The sequence below is a fragment of the Schistocerca piceifrons genome, chromosome 1 (genome assembly GCF_021461385.2).
Source record: "Schistocerca piceifrons isolate TAMUIC-IGC-003096 chromosome 1, iqSchPice1.1, whole genome shotgun sequence".
In the NCBI taxonomy this organism is placed as follows: Eukaryota; Metazoa; Arthropoda; class Insecta; order Orthoptera; family Acrididae; genus Schistocerca; species Schistocerca piceifrons.
Window position 1 is genome coordinate 187,816,004 of NC_060138.1, and position 18,134 is coordinate 187,834,137.

Here is an 18,134-nt window from a genome sequence, read left to right on the forward strand (position 1 = left end):
GATATGATACTGCATGAAGAGTTTGACAGAGCACTGAAAGACTTAACCCTTTCCAGCCCAGTGATGCCATATGGCATCATCATATTTAACTTTTTCCCAAGGCCAAACTATTTGTCCAAAGATTATAAACAAGTGTGCAGGGCTTTCTAAAGTTCATTGTTCTTAGGTTGGCTACTGTGAATTCGCTAGAGCAGAGAGCACCAGGCTACAATGGCTTGACGAAAGTATTGTTGCATGGTGTCTACGGTACAGTGCACCCAGCTGGACTTTCAAAATATTATATCAAGGTAAAGGAAGCAAACTAATATCAAAGTTGCACTAATAAATTATTGTTGAAAGTGTAAATTAACTAGTAAACACTTTGAAAATAATGCTAGTTGCGGCAATTTTCTGCTTGGAAGTCACAAACATGTGTGATTCCATTTGGCATCATTGGGCATTTGTTATGTTACCAAATGTAGTACATGCAATAACTTCGACTAAAGTTTACCATAATGCGTAACTCTTAATATTTTCAAGTTTCTTTTGAAGCTTTATTATACTAACTAATATTAATATGTTAAAATTTTAATTGATATAATTTCCCAGTTTTTTTGCTGCTTTAGTAAAAAATTCCTGGTTTCTTTACCATATGATTCCCAATCATAAATCATTATCAGAAGAAGAAATATTGCTGCTTCTCGAAGGTGATTTATCTGATTTGGACCTTGATACGTCTGATGTGGAGGAAGAGATTGAAAATGCTCAGCAGCAGGACCCTACTACACTAGATATACAGTTTCTTCAAGGAATGGACCTTGATATGTTTGAAATTCTGGACCCATCTGAAGATGATGTTCCTTTAGCTTCAAGATTACTTGCTGAGCCAAACCTTGCACCAAGTCATTCAGCTCAGAAAATTCAGTGTGATACACACCGGGATCTTTGGTGGAGAATGAAGGACAGTGAAGAAGTGGACACATCATGTAATGAAGTTTTTTCTGACCCTCCAGGAGATGAACTGACACCTTTGCAGTATTTCAGAACAATGTGTAGTGATGACATTATCCAGAACCTAGTCGAGCAACGTAATCTATACCGCACACAGAAAACAGGTGCTTCTTTAGATACAAATGTTCGTGAAATAGAAAAGTATATAGGCATAAACATCCTAGCAGGTGTTGTGAAAATACCTAGTTACAGAATGTACTGGGCAGAGGCTACAAGATTTTCTCCAATAGCTGACTCAATGCCTAGAAATAGGTTTGATAACCCAAGAAATTATTTACATGTGAATGACAACACTAAAATGAAACAAAGAGAGGACCCTGATTATGACAAGCTGTTCAAGGTGAGGCCATTTGTTGACAAAAATCAAACAAGGTTTTTCAATTATTGAACCTGAGGAATATCATTCAGTGGATGAATTAATCATTCCATTCAACGGTCATTCATCCCTGAAACAGTATGTAAAAAGCAAACCACACAAGTGGGGTATAAAAGTTTTTGCTTGTGCTGGTTCTAGTGGAATTGTGTACAATTTTAAAATATACCGAGGGAAAGGAACTGTACATAATGATACTGGTCTTGGTATAAATGGTGATATCGTGATAAGGCTTGTGGAAGGACTGCCAAAATATACAAATTTTAAAGTGTTTACAGACAATTGGTTCACCTCTTACAATCCTATTGCTGCCCTGAAAAACTATGGCATTTTTGCTGTTGGAACTGTTAGACCCACAAGACTTCAAGGCTGCAATCTAAAAGCAGACAGTGAGCTGAAAAAGCAGGGACGAGGATCATACGATTATCGAAATGAAACAGAAAGGAACATCATAGTGCTGAAGTGGTATGATAACAAGTCTGTCGTTCTTGCATCATCATACAAAGGAGTAAGTCAAGTAGAATCGGTGAAACGTTGGTCAGTGGGAGAACGAAAATATATTGATGTTCCAGGGCCAGACATTATTAGAGAATATAACCGTTCGATGGGAGGAGTTGATCTGCACGACATACTGGTTGCTTTGTATAGGAGTAATATTGGTGTGAAAAGATTTTATCTAAGGATCGTATTCCACTCCTTGACATATGCGTTGTGAATGCGTGGCTCCTATACCGCCAACACTGCAGACAAAGAGGAATTACAAAACACATGTCTCTGTTGATTTTTTGGTCTGATGTAGCTCATGGACTACTAAAAGCAGGAGACATTTTGGTAAGAAGATGAGGACGCCCATCAGATAACAGTCCATCACCTACAGTTGTGAAGAAATGAGCCCCATTCGTTCCCAGACCAGTTGATGATGTAAGGTATGACAACATTGGACACTGGCCACAGCACGTAGAAAACAACAGCATATTCTTGAACAAAATGCATCAAATGTAATAAACCTCTTTGCTTTACGAAAGACAGGAGCTGTTTTAAATTTTCATGTAAAGTAACAATCAAGCTGTAAAAAAACATAAAATTGTCCTGAAATTCAAGTTGCATTATTGTATGTACTAATTTTTCTTTAGTAAACTGCACCAAATTGTGCAATAAAAATATTTATTCAAGTTCCATTACCAAGCACTGTGACATCTCAACCACCTGACTGAAGGAAACAAACCCTGCCCAATGATGCCATATGGAGTCATCTCAAATTTCCCTCCAAAAACATAAAAATAAGAAAATTTCTTATAAATATATATTATTCTAATCATTATGTAGGGAAATACGCGAAAAAATATTTTTTCCCACAAGTAAATAAACGTTGGGCTGGAAAGGGTTAAGCCGAAACAAGACCCCGGGAGTAGACAACATTCCATTAGAACTACTGACAGCCTTGGGAGAGTGAGACCTAACAAAACTCTACCACCTAGTGAGCAAGATGTATGAGACAGGCGAAATACCCTCAGAGTTCAAGAAGAATATAATAATTCCAATCCCAAAGAAAGCAGGTGTTGAAAGATGTGAAAATTACCGAACTATCAGTTTAATAAGCCATGGCTGCAAATACTAACACGAATTCCTTACAGACGAATGGAAAAACTGGTAGAGGCCGACCTCGGGGAAGATCAGTTTGGATTCCGTAGAAATGTTGAAACATGTGAGGCAATACTGACCCTACGACTTATCTTAGAAAATAGATTAAGGAAAGGCAAACCTACATTTCTAGCATATGTAGACTTAAAGAAAGCTTTTGACAATGTTGACTGGAATACTCTCTTTCAAATTCTGAAGGTGGCAGGGTAAAATACAAGGAGCAAAAGGCTATTTACAATTTGTACAGAAATGGGATGGCAGTTATAAGAGTCGAGGGGCACAAAAGGGAATCATTGGTTGGGAAGGGAGTGAGACAGGGTTGTAGCCTATCCCCGATGTTATTCAATCTGTATATTGAGCAAGCAGTAAAGGAAACAAAAGAAAAATTCGGAGTTGGAATTAAAATCCATGGAGAAGAAATAAAAACGTTGAGGTTCGCCGATGACATTGTAATTCTGTCAGAGACAGCAAAGGACCTGGAAGAGCAGCTGAAGGGAATGGACAGTGTCTTGAAAGGAGGATATAAGATGAACATCAACAAAAGCAAAACGAGAATAACGGAATGTTGTCGAATTAAATCAGGTGATGCTGAGGGAATTAGATTAGGAAATGAGTCACTTAAAGCAGTAGATGTGTTTTGCTATTTGTGGAGCAAAATAACTGATGATGGTCGAAGTAGAGAGGATATAAAATGTAGATTGGCAATGGCAAGGAAACTGTTTCTGAAGAAGAGAAATTTGTTAACATCGAGTATATATTTAAGTGTCAGGAAGTCATTTCTGAAAGAATTTGTATGGAGTGTAGCCATGTATGGAAGTGAAACGTGGACAATAAATAGTTTAGACAAGAAGAGAATAGCAGGTTTCGAAATGTGGTGCTACAGAAGAATGCTGAAAATTAGATGGGTAGATCACATAACTAATGAGGAGGTATTGAATAGAATTGGGGAGAAGAGGAGTTTGTGGCCCAACTTGACTAGAAGAAGGGATCGGTTGGTAGGGCATATTCTGAGGCATCAAGGGATCACCAATTTAGTATTGGAGGGCAGCGTGGGGGGTAAAAATCGTAGAGGGAGACCAAGAGAGGAATACACTAAACAGGTTGTAGTAGGTACTGGTAGATAAAAAACCTTGCGCAGGATAGAGTAGCATGGAGAGCTGCATCAAACCAGTCTCTGGACTCAAGATCATAACAACAACAACATGATGGCGCACAAAGGACGGTTGACTGTTGCACAAAAGATGAAGATTGTGTTACTATTCTCAGCGATGGACAACATTACATTGACACAGTGAAGGTTTTTTGCCCATTTCGGCACATGCTGAGCTTCCAACCCACAGATTACATAAAAAAGTTGAAGGTACTTGATCTATTTTGGAGTGTCAGTGGTCACACGCACGTTCCATACATTCGCTGTAAATCATTGAAGCAGTTCGAGTGGCTTTGACTCATAGTCTGAGTAAAACGACAAGAAGAGCCAGTCCCAATTTGAGAATTTCACGCCAATCTGTACTACGAGTTATTCAATCCAACCTTCGCTTGTATCTATACAAGATGACTGTGGCGCATAAGCTTGCTGCGAGAGATAAAGAGTGGAGACTGCAGTTTGCAAGGTGGACAGTCGAGCAAGACCAAGCGGCAGCGCTACAGAACTTATGGTTTTCTGATGAAGCTCATTTTATGTGAGCGGTGTTGTGAACAAACAGAACTTTTGATTATGGGCACGTCAACCTCTGCAAATTATCCACACGAAAGACAGCTATGGGGAGAAAGTGTGCGTGTGGGTCACAATGTCAAGCCATGGAATTAAGCAGTCTGTTCTTCTTCGATGTTACAGTAGCCAGTGAACGCTAGTTACACATTCTGCGAAACCAGCTCTTTCCTCAACTCATGGCCTCAGGTCTTCCATTGCAGATACAATGGTTCATGCAGGATGGAGCACGCCCCCGTACTGCCAACGTTGTTATTTCCTACACAAAAGACTTGGCCTTAGGGTATTACCAAAAATATTTCCAGAACGTTGTGCAGGAGGATCAATCTGACCGCCCCACAGCCCAGCCATTAACTTCTTCCTTTGGGGGCTCCTTAAAGAGAAGGTGTACGACAGAAAACCCGGAAATGCAATGCAACTTAGGACCATCAATGTGGGGTTATGCCGTCCCATTCCAGAAAATTTGTGTTGGAGCGTCGTCACAAATGCATGTGAACGACTTGAAGTAGTTGTAAACCAAAACGGCAGTCATATTGAGTATGCGATTCATTAGTTTGTATTTCCAAGCCTTATTCTTTGCTTCTACATCAATAAATTACAAATCGTGTCAAGAACAAAAGTGTTACTCATGAACAAATCAGGTGACTTATCATGCGCCACCCTGTAAGAGGAGCTATCCTGTCAGGAAGGTTACAGTTCGTAGAAATAGACGTGTTATAGGCTCTTTATTATTCCTGATCTATATTAACGACATAGGAGACAATCTGAGTAGCCGTCTTAGATTGTTTGCAGATGATGCTGTCATTTACCGTCTTGTAAAGTCATCAGTTGATCAAAATGACTTGCAAAATGATTTAGATAAGATACCTGTATGGTGCGAAAAGTGGCAATTGACCCTGAATAAAGAAAAGTGTGAAGTTATTCACATGAGTACTAAAAGAAATCAGCTAAACTTCGATTATGTGATAAGTCACACAAATCTGAATGCTGTAAATTCAGCTAAATACTTAGGGATTACAATTACAAATAACCTAAACTGGAACCATCGCATAGATAATATTGTGGGTAGAGCAAACAAAAGACTGCGGTTCATTGGCAGAACACTTAGAAGGTGCAACAGGTCTACTAAAGAGACTGCTTACACCACGCTTGTCCGCCCTATTGTGGGGTATTATTGTGCGGTGTGGGATCCACATCAGGTGGGACTGACGGATTACATCGAAAAAGTACAAAGAAGGGAAATTCGTTTTGTATTATCGCGAAATATGGGAGATAGTGTCACAGACATGATACGTGTATTGCAGTGGCAGTCATTAAAACAAAGGCGTTTTTCGTTGCGACGGGATATTCTCATGAAATTTCAATCACCAGTTTTCTCCTTCGATTGTGAAAACATTCTCTTGGCACCCACCTACACAAGGAGAAATGATCATCACCATAATATATGAGAAATCAGGGCTCGCACAAAAAAATTTAAGTGCTCGTTTTTCCAATTGTTTCAAGACACAGACTGGTAAATGTAGCCCACTCCACCAGAGTCAGCTCACTAAAAATCTTTAACAAATCAAAAATTACCGTACAACTCATTGACTGAAAATCAATTTTATAATATAAAAGGAGCAAGTTTAATAATGAATAAAAAATACGAGTGCGGGTGAGCTACAACAAACAGCATAGTGAACGCATTATTGTAGCAAAGGTAGACACGAAGCCCACACTCACCACAGCAGTACAAGTTTATATGCCAGCTAGCTCCGCAGGTGATGAAATAAATGACGAGATAAAAGAAATTATTCAGACAGTGAAGGGAGACGAAAATTTAATAGTCATGGGTGACTGGAATTCGATAGCAGGAAAAGGAAGAGAGGGAAAAGTAGTAGATGATAATGAAATGGTGGTATGGAATGAAAGAGGAAGCCACCTGGTAGAATTTTGCACAGAGCATAACTTAATCATAGCTAACACTTGGTTCAAGAATCATGAAAGAAGGTTGTATACATGGAAGAGGCCTGGAGACACTTGAAGGTTTCAGATGGATTATATAACGGTAAGACAGAGATTTAGGAAACAGGTTTTAGATTGTAAGACATTTCCAGGGGCAGATGTGGCCTCTGACCACAATCTATTGCTTATGAACTATAGATTAAGACTGAAGAAACTGCAAAAAGGTGGGAATTTAAGGAGATGGCACCTAGATAAACTGAAAGAATCAGAGGTTGTAGAGAGTTTCAGAGAGAGCATTAGGGAACGACTGACAAAAATGGGGGAAACAAATACAGTAAAAGAAGAATGGGTAGCTTTGAGAGATGGAATAGTGAAGGCAGCAGAGGATTAATTAGGTAATAGCACCAGGGTTAGTAGAAATCCTTGGGTAACAGAAGAAATATTGAATGTCGTGTATGTCACACCATCTACCATCTACACCCCGCAGTTTATGTAGTATTGGTATTTGGGCTGAAACAGTTTTTGAAAATACACATACATGCTCAAAGCAGACTCCATCCGGATGTTTTAGCAGCGACATGAGAACATTTGTCTTGCCATAGTTGGATGGACCTACAACTATTGCTCGTATGATGTCGGGAAGGAGTACATCATTTTTCTTCTTTCGGTCTTCTTGCACACCGTCACAGCTCCAGCCGCTTACAACAAAGTCTTGATGCTTCCCCTACCCTGCCATGATACCTACTACGACAGGTACTGGCGTGCAATGGGTTTTTATAGAAAATAATGAACGCTGTGCCCTTCCATGACACCAATGGTTTCAGGTACAGGCGTGCAATGGGCTTTCACAGCGACATTAGTAAAATGACATAATTTTTTTGTTTTTGCATTTTTGCAGTAAAATACTGGGGCAATAGCCTTAGTACTTACAATATAATAAGAGGTAAGAAATAAAAAAAACACATACATGGTTACATTCAATTTTTTATTCAGTAATCATACACAGGATGCACTACATCAACTGGTTCTTCTGTATCTTAATGCCAGTACAGAATATAGAAAATAAAGCCTACGAGGTAAGCACAGAATTCCACATGTATTTCCTTCAAATGTACTGGCAGTACGTTAGTTTTCGCTGGCACCATACTGACCCACTGTTCGAAGTTGTCTGCATTCACGCTGTTCATACTTAGGTAATCTGCAATGTCTCTATATACAGCCTTAACACAAGGCAGCCATCTGTTCAGTCTTTCCAACACAATGGATAGCACCATCTGTAGATCGAAAATGTTTTGAATGGTGGATAGCTGTAGATTCCATGCGGAGTGCAGAGTCATTGTACACTGTTGTAATGGATAGAGTTAGAGCAGCACAGTGAACGTCTGGAGGAGGACGGCTCGGATGATAATCAGCGGTCAACTGCTGCTTGATATACACTTTTGCACGACAGAGTTCATCCCATACCACCTCTGTAAACCGCAATTTAGTACTTTTAGCTGCATTCTCGATCTCTGTCACAATACGCCACTCTCTGTCTCTGGTTGCTTCTACACCAATATGTAAACGTTTCGAACCATTAGCTGTTAAATCATACACTAAAGAGAAGAATAGCGGTGCACAAGGCTTAATTGGTTATACTGCCAGCCAGTTTTGAAATTCAGTTTTCCACCTCACAAGAGACTCAGTGCAACTAAGGCTGCAGATCTGCTGGGCTCACCTTATATCCCCATTGTGATCGGGTGCTGCGTTCCTATTGGCTACTGCCACTTTCTGATGCCTAATAGTGAATTAGATGAGTTGTTCGGTCCTCTGGACTAGAGGAAGACCTCTCTTGTGAGGCTAATGGAAGGGTAGGGGAAGCATCAAGATTTTGTTGTAAGCGACTGGAGCTGTGAAGAAGTGCAAGAAGACTGGAAGAAGAAGAATGGTGTACTCCTTCCCAACAACATACGAGCAATAATTGTAGGTCCATCCAACTACGGCAGGACAAATGTTCTCATGTCGCTGCTAACACATACAGATGGAGTCTGCTTTGAGCATGTGTGTGTATTTTCAAAAACTGTTTCAGCCCAAATACTAAATATTACATATACTGCAGGTAGTGGTAGTGGTAGTTGGTGTGACATACACGACACTCAGTGAGAGCAGTGATATCCCTCCACAGGAAAAAGTAAAGCGAAACAGTGTTCATATTTGACGATGTTGCTATGGAAAACCAAGATCAAATTAGGCAATATTTTTGTTTCGATCGCCATATGGCTGTTGATGTATTTTATCTGAGTCAGACATATTCCAGAATCCCAAAATAGCTGGTGAGGGATAATGCAAACCTAATTATAGCATTCAAACAGGACAATCTGAATTTGAAACACATTTACCAAGCTCATGTAGGAATCAACATGTCGTTCAATGATTTTGTAAAGATATGTGCAGATTGCTGGAATGAATCACAGTATGGGTTTCTCCTTATTGATAAAACAAGAAAACTGAACGATGGCAGGTACAGACAGAACTTCCAGGAGTTCCTATATACTGTACATAGTCATGCAAAGAGGTCAGTACATCAATATACACATCACCATGGATAAAGTCGCACATGTGCCGGGAGCTCAGTTTATAGGATGGGTGTACATAGACAAAACATTCGCTTGTACATGGACGCGAAAATTCAAACTCTCGAACATTAAGTTGGATGCGTACGCAAGGAACTAGAGACGTATTGTCAAATACTTCTGAGTCTGAACAATAAACTGAATGATCGGGTTAATGCAGTCGAGAAGAAAGTAAACAGCTTAACTGAAGGGGGAATAGTTGCTATTGAGAACGGGACATCGTACGAACAAGTTAACGCAATTGAAAAGAAAATAGGCAACTTAACTCAAGGGAAAATAGCTGTTACCGAGAAGGGGGAGCAGCACGAGAAGAAGAAGAAGAGCGGATATATAAAACCTCACGCTGTACATAAATCCGATTAGTATACACCGAAAAGTCGACTAAGCATAGAGTCATAGAGGCAAGGAAGGCCGTTCACGAAAAGTTATGGTGCTGACGTTAGGGCATTTGAAGAGGAAGCAGACACTGCGAGAAACCTTTAAATCAGTTACTGAATCTCTCGATGAACTCTCAGCGAATTTCCTCAGCGACGACGATGACGCTATTGCCGATTTCATTAACCGCCACAGCGACGCTGGGATAGACAGAACATTCGGTGTCAGTGGTGAGAAACCATACATGTTGGGCACACAGCCTACAACTTTAAATAAATAAACAATACAGGTCGGCGATAAACAGTATCAAGGAATACCAAGTCTACGGAACCTGATTTTCCTAAGACCCACAAAAACATTAAGCATAAAAGAGTGAGCAATCTACTCCCTCAGTATTACCAGTATTACGACGACCCCAATGAGCTAATAGAACGGCTACGACTGCTCATGGCATCAGCTGCCGCTGGTAATACAGCTCATTCGAATGAAGTTGTTCCAATAATTTCAGAGCTTGGAGAGAGAGGCATCACCGAATAAGTATGGAGAACTGCACAAACCAGCACACAAAATATACCCTTGAGGATTTGTTGTGATTAAAGGTTTTGACGACCTGTGGCAGGCGGATCTTGTTGACATGAGGGAATATTCACGTGTGAATAACGCATTCAAATATATTTTAATGGTCATTGATATTTATACTAAATATGACTAGGCATGAAAGCGTGAAAGCGAAAACAGGGAAGGAAGTCGTGCTGTGCTTGATCTTGATGGACTGCTGCAGACGGGGACGAATCGAAGCCCACACAACTTTCAAATAGATTACGGCGGTGAGTTTTACAATAGATATTTCAAGACTGTGATGGAGCATTATGGAATACATCACTACTCGATGTTCTCTCACCTGAAGGTGAGTATAGTGGAACGTCTGAACAGAACAGTGAAAATCCAAATGTGGATGCAATTCAATCCTCGTGGCTCACTCAAATGGATTGATATCTTCTTGTAAATAGTTGCACAGTATAATCGAACCAAACATCGTGCAATAAAAATGAGACCAAGCGATGTTCGTGATAATAGACTTCTAGATACAGACCTGCACAGACAGTTATTTAATGAAGGTGATATAGTACGTATTTCAAAATACAAGACAGCATTTGAGAAGTCATACATGCCAAACTGGTCAACCGAGAAATTTACAGTTTCCAAAGTGCAGAGAACGAATCCTAGAACAACCAAAGGTTGCGTTTTATTGGCAGGACACTTAGAAAATGTAACAGATCTATTAAGGAGACTGCCTACACTACGCTTGTCCGTCCTCTTTTAAAATACTGCTGCGCAGTGTGTGATCCTTACCAGGTAGGACTGACGAAGTACATCGAAAAAGCTCAAAGAAAGGCAGCACGTTTTGTATTATCGAGAAATACGGGAGCGAGTGTCACAGAAAATGATACAGGATTTGGGCTGGAAATCATTAAAAGAAAGGCGTTTTTCGTTGCGACGGAACCTTCTTACGAAATTCCAATCACCAACGTTCACCTCTGAATGCAAAAATATTTTGTTGACACCGACCTACATAGGGAGGAACGATCACCACGATTAAATATGGGTAATCAGAGCTCGTACGGAAAGATATAGGTGTACATTCTTTCCGCTCGCTATGCGAGATTGGAACAATAGAGAATTGTGAAGGTGGTTCGATGAACTCTCTGCCAGGCACTTAAATGTGATTTGCAGAGTATCCATGTAGATGTAGATGTACCTCTTAAATGACAGTAGTGGTACTAAAATTGCCGGATGCTTTTTCACACAAGAGTTACAGAAGACCACGGAACCAGATGTGTTTCTCGTAGAGAGGGTGTTACAGCGTCGAGGGAATAGAGCGTTAATTAAATGGCTTGGTTTTCCCGCATCACAAAACAGCTAGATCGACGCTGACGGTTTGTTATATAATAGGGAGCGCAGATCACAAGCACCTCAGTAGCATATCATGCGTGATAAGAGAAGCATTAGAGGACAAACTACCAGTCGAATTACACATTCCTGGATATGACTACTGTTGACCTGGAACAAAACTTCAAAAGCGATTGGCACGCGGTGATAAGGGGATAACTCTACTCGACGAAGCGTGTGTGGAACACGACATCGCTTACGCAACAAATAAAGATCGTCACACCGCCGATCGAATTTTACCTGATAAAGCTAAGGCAATACGTGTGAGAAGGGATATTGGTGTAGGTCAATGCATTTTAGCCTTTGCAATTGAAAAAACTATGCGTGGTAAAGTTAAGTTGAGCTTGGGTGTGAAGAAGTTAAGCCAAGTTACGAGCGCTGCACGTAGGGCGCTATGGAAGAGATAATGAAAATTGAAGGGTGCATGAAAAACTGTATCCTGACAGCGTTGTATACAGATAAAAACGCCCTGAAGCCGAAAGGAGTGAGTAAAAAAAAGATCAGTTAAACCACCCAGGGTTCTACTAGTACCCAAGACGTCGAGGTGGAATTATTCCTTTCCTCATCCCTACTCTAGCCGGTCTCTCAGCGGTGGGTTCACTGGCTGGGGATGCCGGGCTATTGCCAGGGCAGTCAAGAATGCACAAAGCTCTAAGGAGCAACTGCAGCAGGCACTACGACATGACCACATGATGGAGGCAGCAGCCATCGGAAAAGGCCTATACTTGAAACCATACAAGAAAGGACTCGGTTTCTTCATAAAAAAAAGTCCTCTACCACTCCTATCAGACAGGACACTTCCAAATACAGATCTGCTTAAGTTTCTTACGAAGAAATTCAACATTCCGAGATTCCGAGGTGTCTTTATTCGCAATACATTACCAAAGACTATGTGGATATCAGGAGAATTCGGAATTGTGAATCTGGATGCAGCAGGAGGACCTGGAACTCAATGGGTAGCGTATGTTAAAAAAATAAATACAAATAACGTCAACTATTTCGACTCATTCGTTGACCTGCAACCCCCAGAAGAATTACAACAATACTTCACAGGTAGAAGACATGGGATTTACAATTTTCGACGCTACCAAGACTTTTAATACTTTCCTGTGTGGTCATCTATGCATCATGTTTCTCCGACGTTTGCCAATGAAATATAAGGACTGGTATTAAGCACCCATTCACCAGACGATTCTACATTCTGACATTAAAAGAACTGTCGTCTGTACTACATGCGAATTACTTCCTACCAATTGTTTTAAGCGTTGGAGACTGGAGCATCGCGCTGATTGGACTGGACAAATACACCATCCCAAATATCACAGACGCTAACAATAAACTGCTTCTGGAAATTATAGGTAAAAACAAAATTGTAGAAATTGAACCTGGAGCATACGATATTGATGATTTAAACGAGATTTTAAAACAGTCTGGAAAAGGGATTGAGCTCCATGCAAACATCAGCGCACTTAAATCTGAAATAAGGACGGAGAATGTATTGGTTGACTTTACGCAGAAAAGTTCAGTAGGCCCACTGCTGCGTTTCACAAAGTGACAGGTTTTGAAGACAGATCCCAATAAATTCTACAAATCTGATCAGAGAGTGGATATTCTCCCTGTCAGTACAAACCATGTTGAGTGTAACACTGCAACAAACTCATATCTCAACAATAGATTGGTTCATTCAATTTACATATTCTTCCGATTTGTTGGAACAGGATATAAGATTGTCGAGACTCTTACCAATGTTATATAACTTCCAGTGACAGTTCAAACATTGGACAATCTGTAGCTGCATATTGTGGAACAGAAAAATCAACTTTTTAGCAGTGGAACAAGCTTCGTTCTGGTGAAAGTGGTTAGTGCAGGTTGCCTACATCAGGGGCAGGTATGCACTTAGGGGCAAACCTACTGTGCTCCTTTGACTGACAGATATTTAACCTATTGTTCTCCTTTGATTGACAGGTTCTTAACCTATTGTTCTGCTAAAAGGATCCTTCCTTTTGATTGACAGACACTTAACCTATTGTTCCCCCTCCCACTCTCCTCCACCCTCAGGAAACCTCCCCCTCACTGCTACAGGTACACATTCAGGTCTGAGTTATTGGAATAGCCCCTCAGACTCTTATCAATTTGATTGACTACTTAGTTAAATTGATCAATTAATTAACCTCTCACCCTCTGGTAAACCCCCTCCCCTCCCACCATCCCTCCCAGAAACTGGCAAGAAAAAGACTCAGTTGATCGAACATTTGGAGGGAATTCGGTTGCAGTGTGTGGAATATTGTTTTAAACACATTAGACAATGTATAGAATATTATTTAATTATTTACAGCAGTGTATGGAATATAGTTTATTTATTTGGTTAAAGAATTTGTCCAGAAATCGATTGCTGTCGGTGGAATATTGTTTAAACAATTTAGATAATGTGTGGAATATTGTTAATTTAAACAATTTAAGGGATCAAGGCAGGTATGGAATATATGGAAATGGGTGGCTCTTTGGTGGACAGTAAGGATCTCATAACAGGAAATTCAGGGGTATATCGTTTATTTATAAAAAAAAAATCAGGTTCTGGGGGTTGGATTTCTCTTGCTCATCATTCTCTGCTGTTTGGAAACATGTAAGTCTTGTAAGAAGTAATTACATGGGGAAAACATGTTGCATAACCTAATGTTCAGCACTGTACTCTGGGTGTCTTAACCTAATGTTCGACCCTTTGTTGGCACTTAACCTATCGTTCTGTTAAGTGGTTTTCCATGTCACCCCCATTTCCTTAAACTATTGTACCGCCTTTGAGACCAAATTAAGTAATTATTTATTTCCTCACGCCATTTTCTGGTATACTTTTCGAACTTCACATGCATTTGAACACCATTTCTGGCGTATTCTTCTTTGTCACCCACCCCCTAAATTATTGTACTGTGTATTGCCTTTTACATAACAATTATGCAAATAAACCTAGCGCTCTGCACTTAGCCTGCTGTTCTGCTCCATGGCACCCACTCAAGCACACTTTCCCCTTAACCATTGTACTGCTAAAACCATGTTGATATAAAAAAAATTATGCAAATTAATTAAATCGATATTCTTCACATCTATGGGGTAGTTTTTTTTTAAAATTGCAGCATCCTGTTCGTTGGTGAAATCAATAGAATATAGTTTAAACAAAAGATAACTAATAAAAAACACATCCTGCCACCCGACGCCAACGCCGCCAACTCTGCACACACCCCCACGACTTGGGGTGCGCCAGTGGCCCCTGCGAACTAATCACGCAGCTGTCAACTCCCAAGCCACACACAGGTGTCCATTCAGTTTCCACAAACATGAGGCGACAGCATCCCTTTCATTCTTGAGACCTGAGAAATTCCTGTCAAAATATGTGTTCACCTAGACACCGTTGCTATTGCAATAACACATAGCTGCGGTGCTGGTTCCGTGCCAAGAAATGTTTGCATAGCAGCTAAAAGGTTCTCAGTGTTATACCAATGTCACGTGTCTATGTAAATAACAGTCCCCCCCTCTGGATGCGCTATAAAAATCTGTTGCAGTGCTTCCCAGAATAACACAGGTTGCATTCTTCCTAGCATTCCTAACAGGACAGCCCGTTCATCACTGAATTTACCCATCAAACTGCTGCTGCTGCCGGTGTGGGAGCACCAGCCACCATTGTTTTTGCAGTTGAGACTTACAGCAGCAAAATTATTTTACACAGATCGCCACATTGCACTGACAGTTCAACCCTGCAAGAGTTGTCTGCAGATCATCAAATACATGGAAGACTCACATGAATATTGGGAACCAGGAACATATTTACCAGTGTAACTACAATTAAATATTACAGTTATTGCTGTAGTCTGAAATCGATCGATGTATAGGTAATATCTCCTCTTGACGGCTGTGGTTCTGGAACGAATCTCAGTATCTACAGCATGCATAGTTTTCCAAGTAAAAGTCTCTCTCATACTCTTAAGGATATTGATGCGCTGAATCTGTACATCCTTCACGATAGGACATACATTCATTTTCTCTGGTCATGCCACGAAATAAGCCACAGTTACATTACACTGCAATATATACACATTTTACACAGACAGTGGAATTATGTTTTATGTCTGTACAGCACCCAAAAAAAATTATGGTATGCCTACACTCACACCAGCTATATGTCTAGATTCTCCTCAGTCCTAGCAAATTATTTGACAAAGTCCTCGAACCAGTGCTTCTCGAAGGTGCTCCATCCTACCAAGATACTCTCAAATAAGTGTTATGAAGGACAGGTGTCCAACACTATTTGGTAATGAATACCGCACCCACGGATGTAATGCTTGAGAAGACATCACTGACGCGGGTTGGTGTACTGTAATCAACGTCACTATCAATAGATTTATCAAATCTAGACATGATTGTCTTAATGGGATTGCCGTGATCGTTCTTTAAATAAAAATATAGCATTTCAGTCTTTGATCGATATTTTTTATTTTCAATGACCGGTTTCAGGCTAACTGCCCATCTTCAGATCATATATTGCAGTTACAGTGTAACTTCTCAGTACAGAACTATCGGTTATTTATCGATAGAACAAGGAAAATGCGAGGGTACGCTTAGGGGTGCCGATGAGGGGACGTATTGTTACAGCCGTATTGTCCGTTCTGTTTGTATACCATAGCAGATCCAGTTGAACACTTGCGTTGTTATATTGTTCAGCTGTTTACAAAATGAATCTATGACGACTTACGTTCGGATATACTCCTCAGTGCGTTGAAATCATAATTCACCATGTCCAGTCTATCCTTCCATTACGACTAGACATACATAATTTTTTTTCTTTTTATGTGAACAGTAGTTTGATTACTTATCACAAACGTATGTCGCAACATAAGCCACGGTACCTTTACACTCAAGCATCAGCATAACGTTTCTGACTATCAATTATAGGTGTATAAAAACAAATTATGATATGCCCGCACTTGCACCAACTGGGTGACATTTTCACACTGCAAAAAAGCCTCCTGCCATTACGTATTTGTCATTGAATAAAGGATGTAATTACAATTTTAAAAAGCCCTAGAGCCTTTTCGATTTGTCGATTTCACCACTTTCATGAAACCTTTTGGTATTGTCGATACTTGAAAATCCAGCCAACACACAGTGGCGACTTTTATATATACATATATTCAGAACCCCAAGTCGGGATTTGTGTCAGTGCATTCCACGTATAACTTCCACCACCCACATCACACAATTTTCTCCTGACTAAGAAATCATTGTGACCCACTGAGTAACTAGAAAGTTATTCCATCTGCGTAGACCCTTACATGAAAACACGAAAAAAAAGAAGAAACTCATATTTCCACTCGCAAATACCAATGTCGTTGATATAACAGATTCAAAATCATCCTTATAATTTACAAAGTCAACTAAGGTGTTTCTCATGTCTAGAGAACCAGCAAACGTGTCTTCCATCTGTCTTTCACCTGCTAGATGCGCACACCACAATCGATGTTCCCTCAACTAAATAAAGGCGCGAAAGGTGCAGAAGCAGTCAATTGGACAATTTACATGGGAGGGAATAATGTTCCAGCGCAAACACACGTACATATTGAATCTTCTTAATTTCCATGCGATCAAGAAAGCTATTCAACACGTACTAAGTGTTAGTTCAAAATTTGGCAGTCTAGAGCACGACATGGTTAAGTCAAATACATTCCTGCATCCCAACAGGCCTCTCCATTCGGACGGCTCCTGCCATTAACGGGAAACGTCAATCATTCGCGTCACACGCCACTGCCAGCGCGCACGCATCCCTAGACAGAATCGTCCAACAAAATCGGCCACATATATATTTGATCGCTACACTTACAGTTAAATGCTACAATCGCGGTCTCAATTGGATGACATTCGACAATGAGCAAAGTATTGGAAATACACCTCACTGATGGCTGTGGCTCTACAAATAGAAATATCTGTGCATTTCTTATTACTTGACGTACTTTCCCCTTTTCTACTACAGTATTCCACGTCAGATCCATACCTTCCTTATGACTGGACATAGTCATTTCCTTTGCACATGTTGGAACATGCACACACACACATATTTCTTAAGCCTGATGCTCAAGGAGAACCTATCATGCACCCTCTACTAATAAGTATAATACTTCACCAATAACTGATTGCAGGCCATACGAAATACTACTGACCGAAAATCAGGGATGGATGGACATGTTTCATAAGTTTTTCCTGCGACTGCTACCACTGTGTCTTAGAACAAGATGCGTAATCGTCTTACAAACAGCTATATGTTAAAAAACACCACCATATACTATCACAAACCGTCTTGGTTCTACAAGTGCACACAAGTATCCATGTTAAAAGCTATACCCGCTTTATAAATCGACTTATAGCACTACCTCAACACCAAGACACCACAAAAAGGCTTTTATCAAAGCCAGCGCTAAATATAATGTCCATAAACATTGAAGGGCTCTCTCATGAGAAAGAAGTGCTACTTTCTGTAGCATGTAAAACTCACAAC

The 18,134-nt window shown here is 40.2% G+C and overlaps 1 protein-coding gene across 1 annotated transcript in view; it reads left to right on the top strand.

Moving 5' to 3' along the window:
• The first annotated feature begins 631 nt into the window (after nucleotides 1-631).
• LOC124798700 (piggyBac transposable element-derived protein 2-like) overlaps nucleotides 632-18,134 on the top strand; it is a 32,272-nt gene continuing 14,769 nt past the window's right edge. Inside the window, exons 1-2 of the mRNA XM_047262250.1 lie at nucleotides 632-1,330; nucleotides 1,446-1,871. Coding sequence (XP_047118206.1) covers nucleotides 632-1,330; nucleotides 1,446-1,871 — 1,125 coding nt within the window. The remainder of the gene's footprint in view (nucleotides 1,331-1,445; nucleotides 1,872-18,134) is intronic.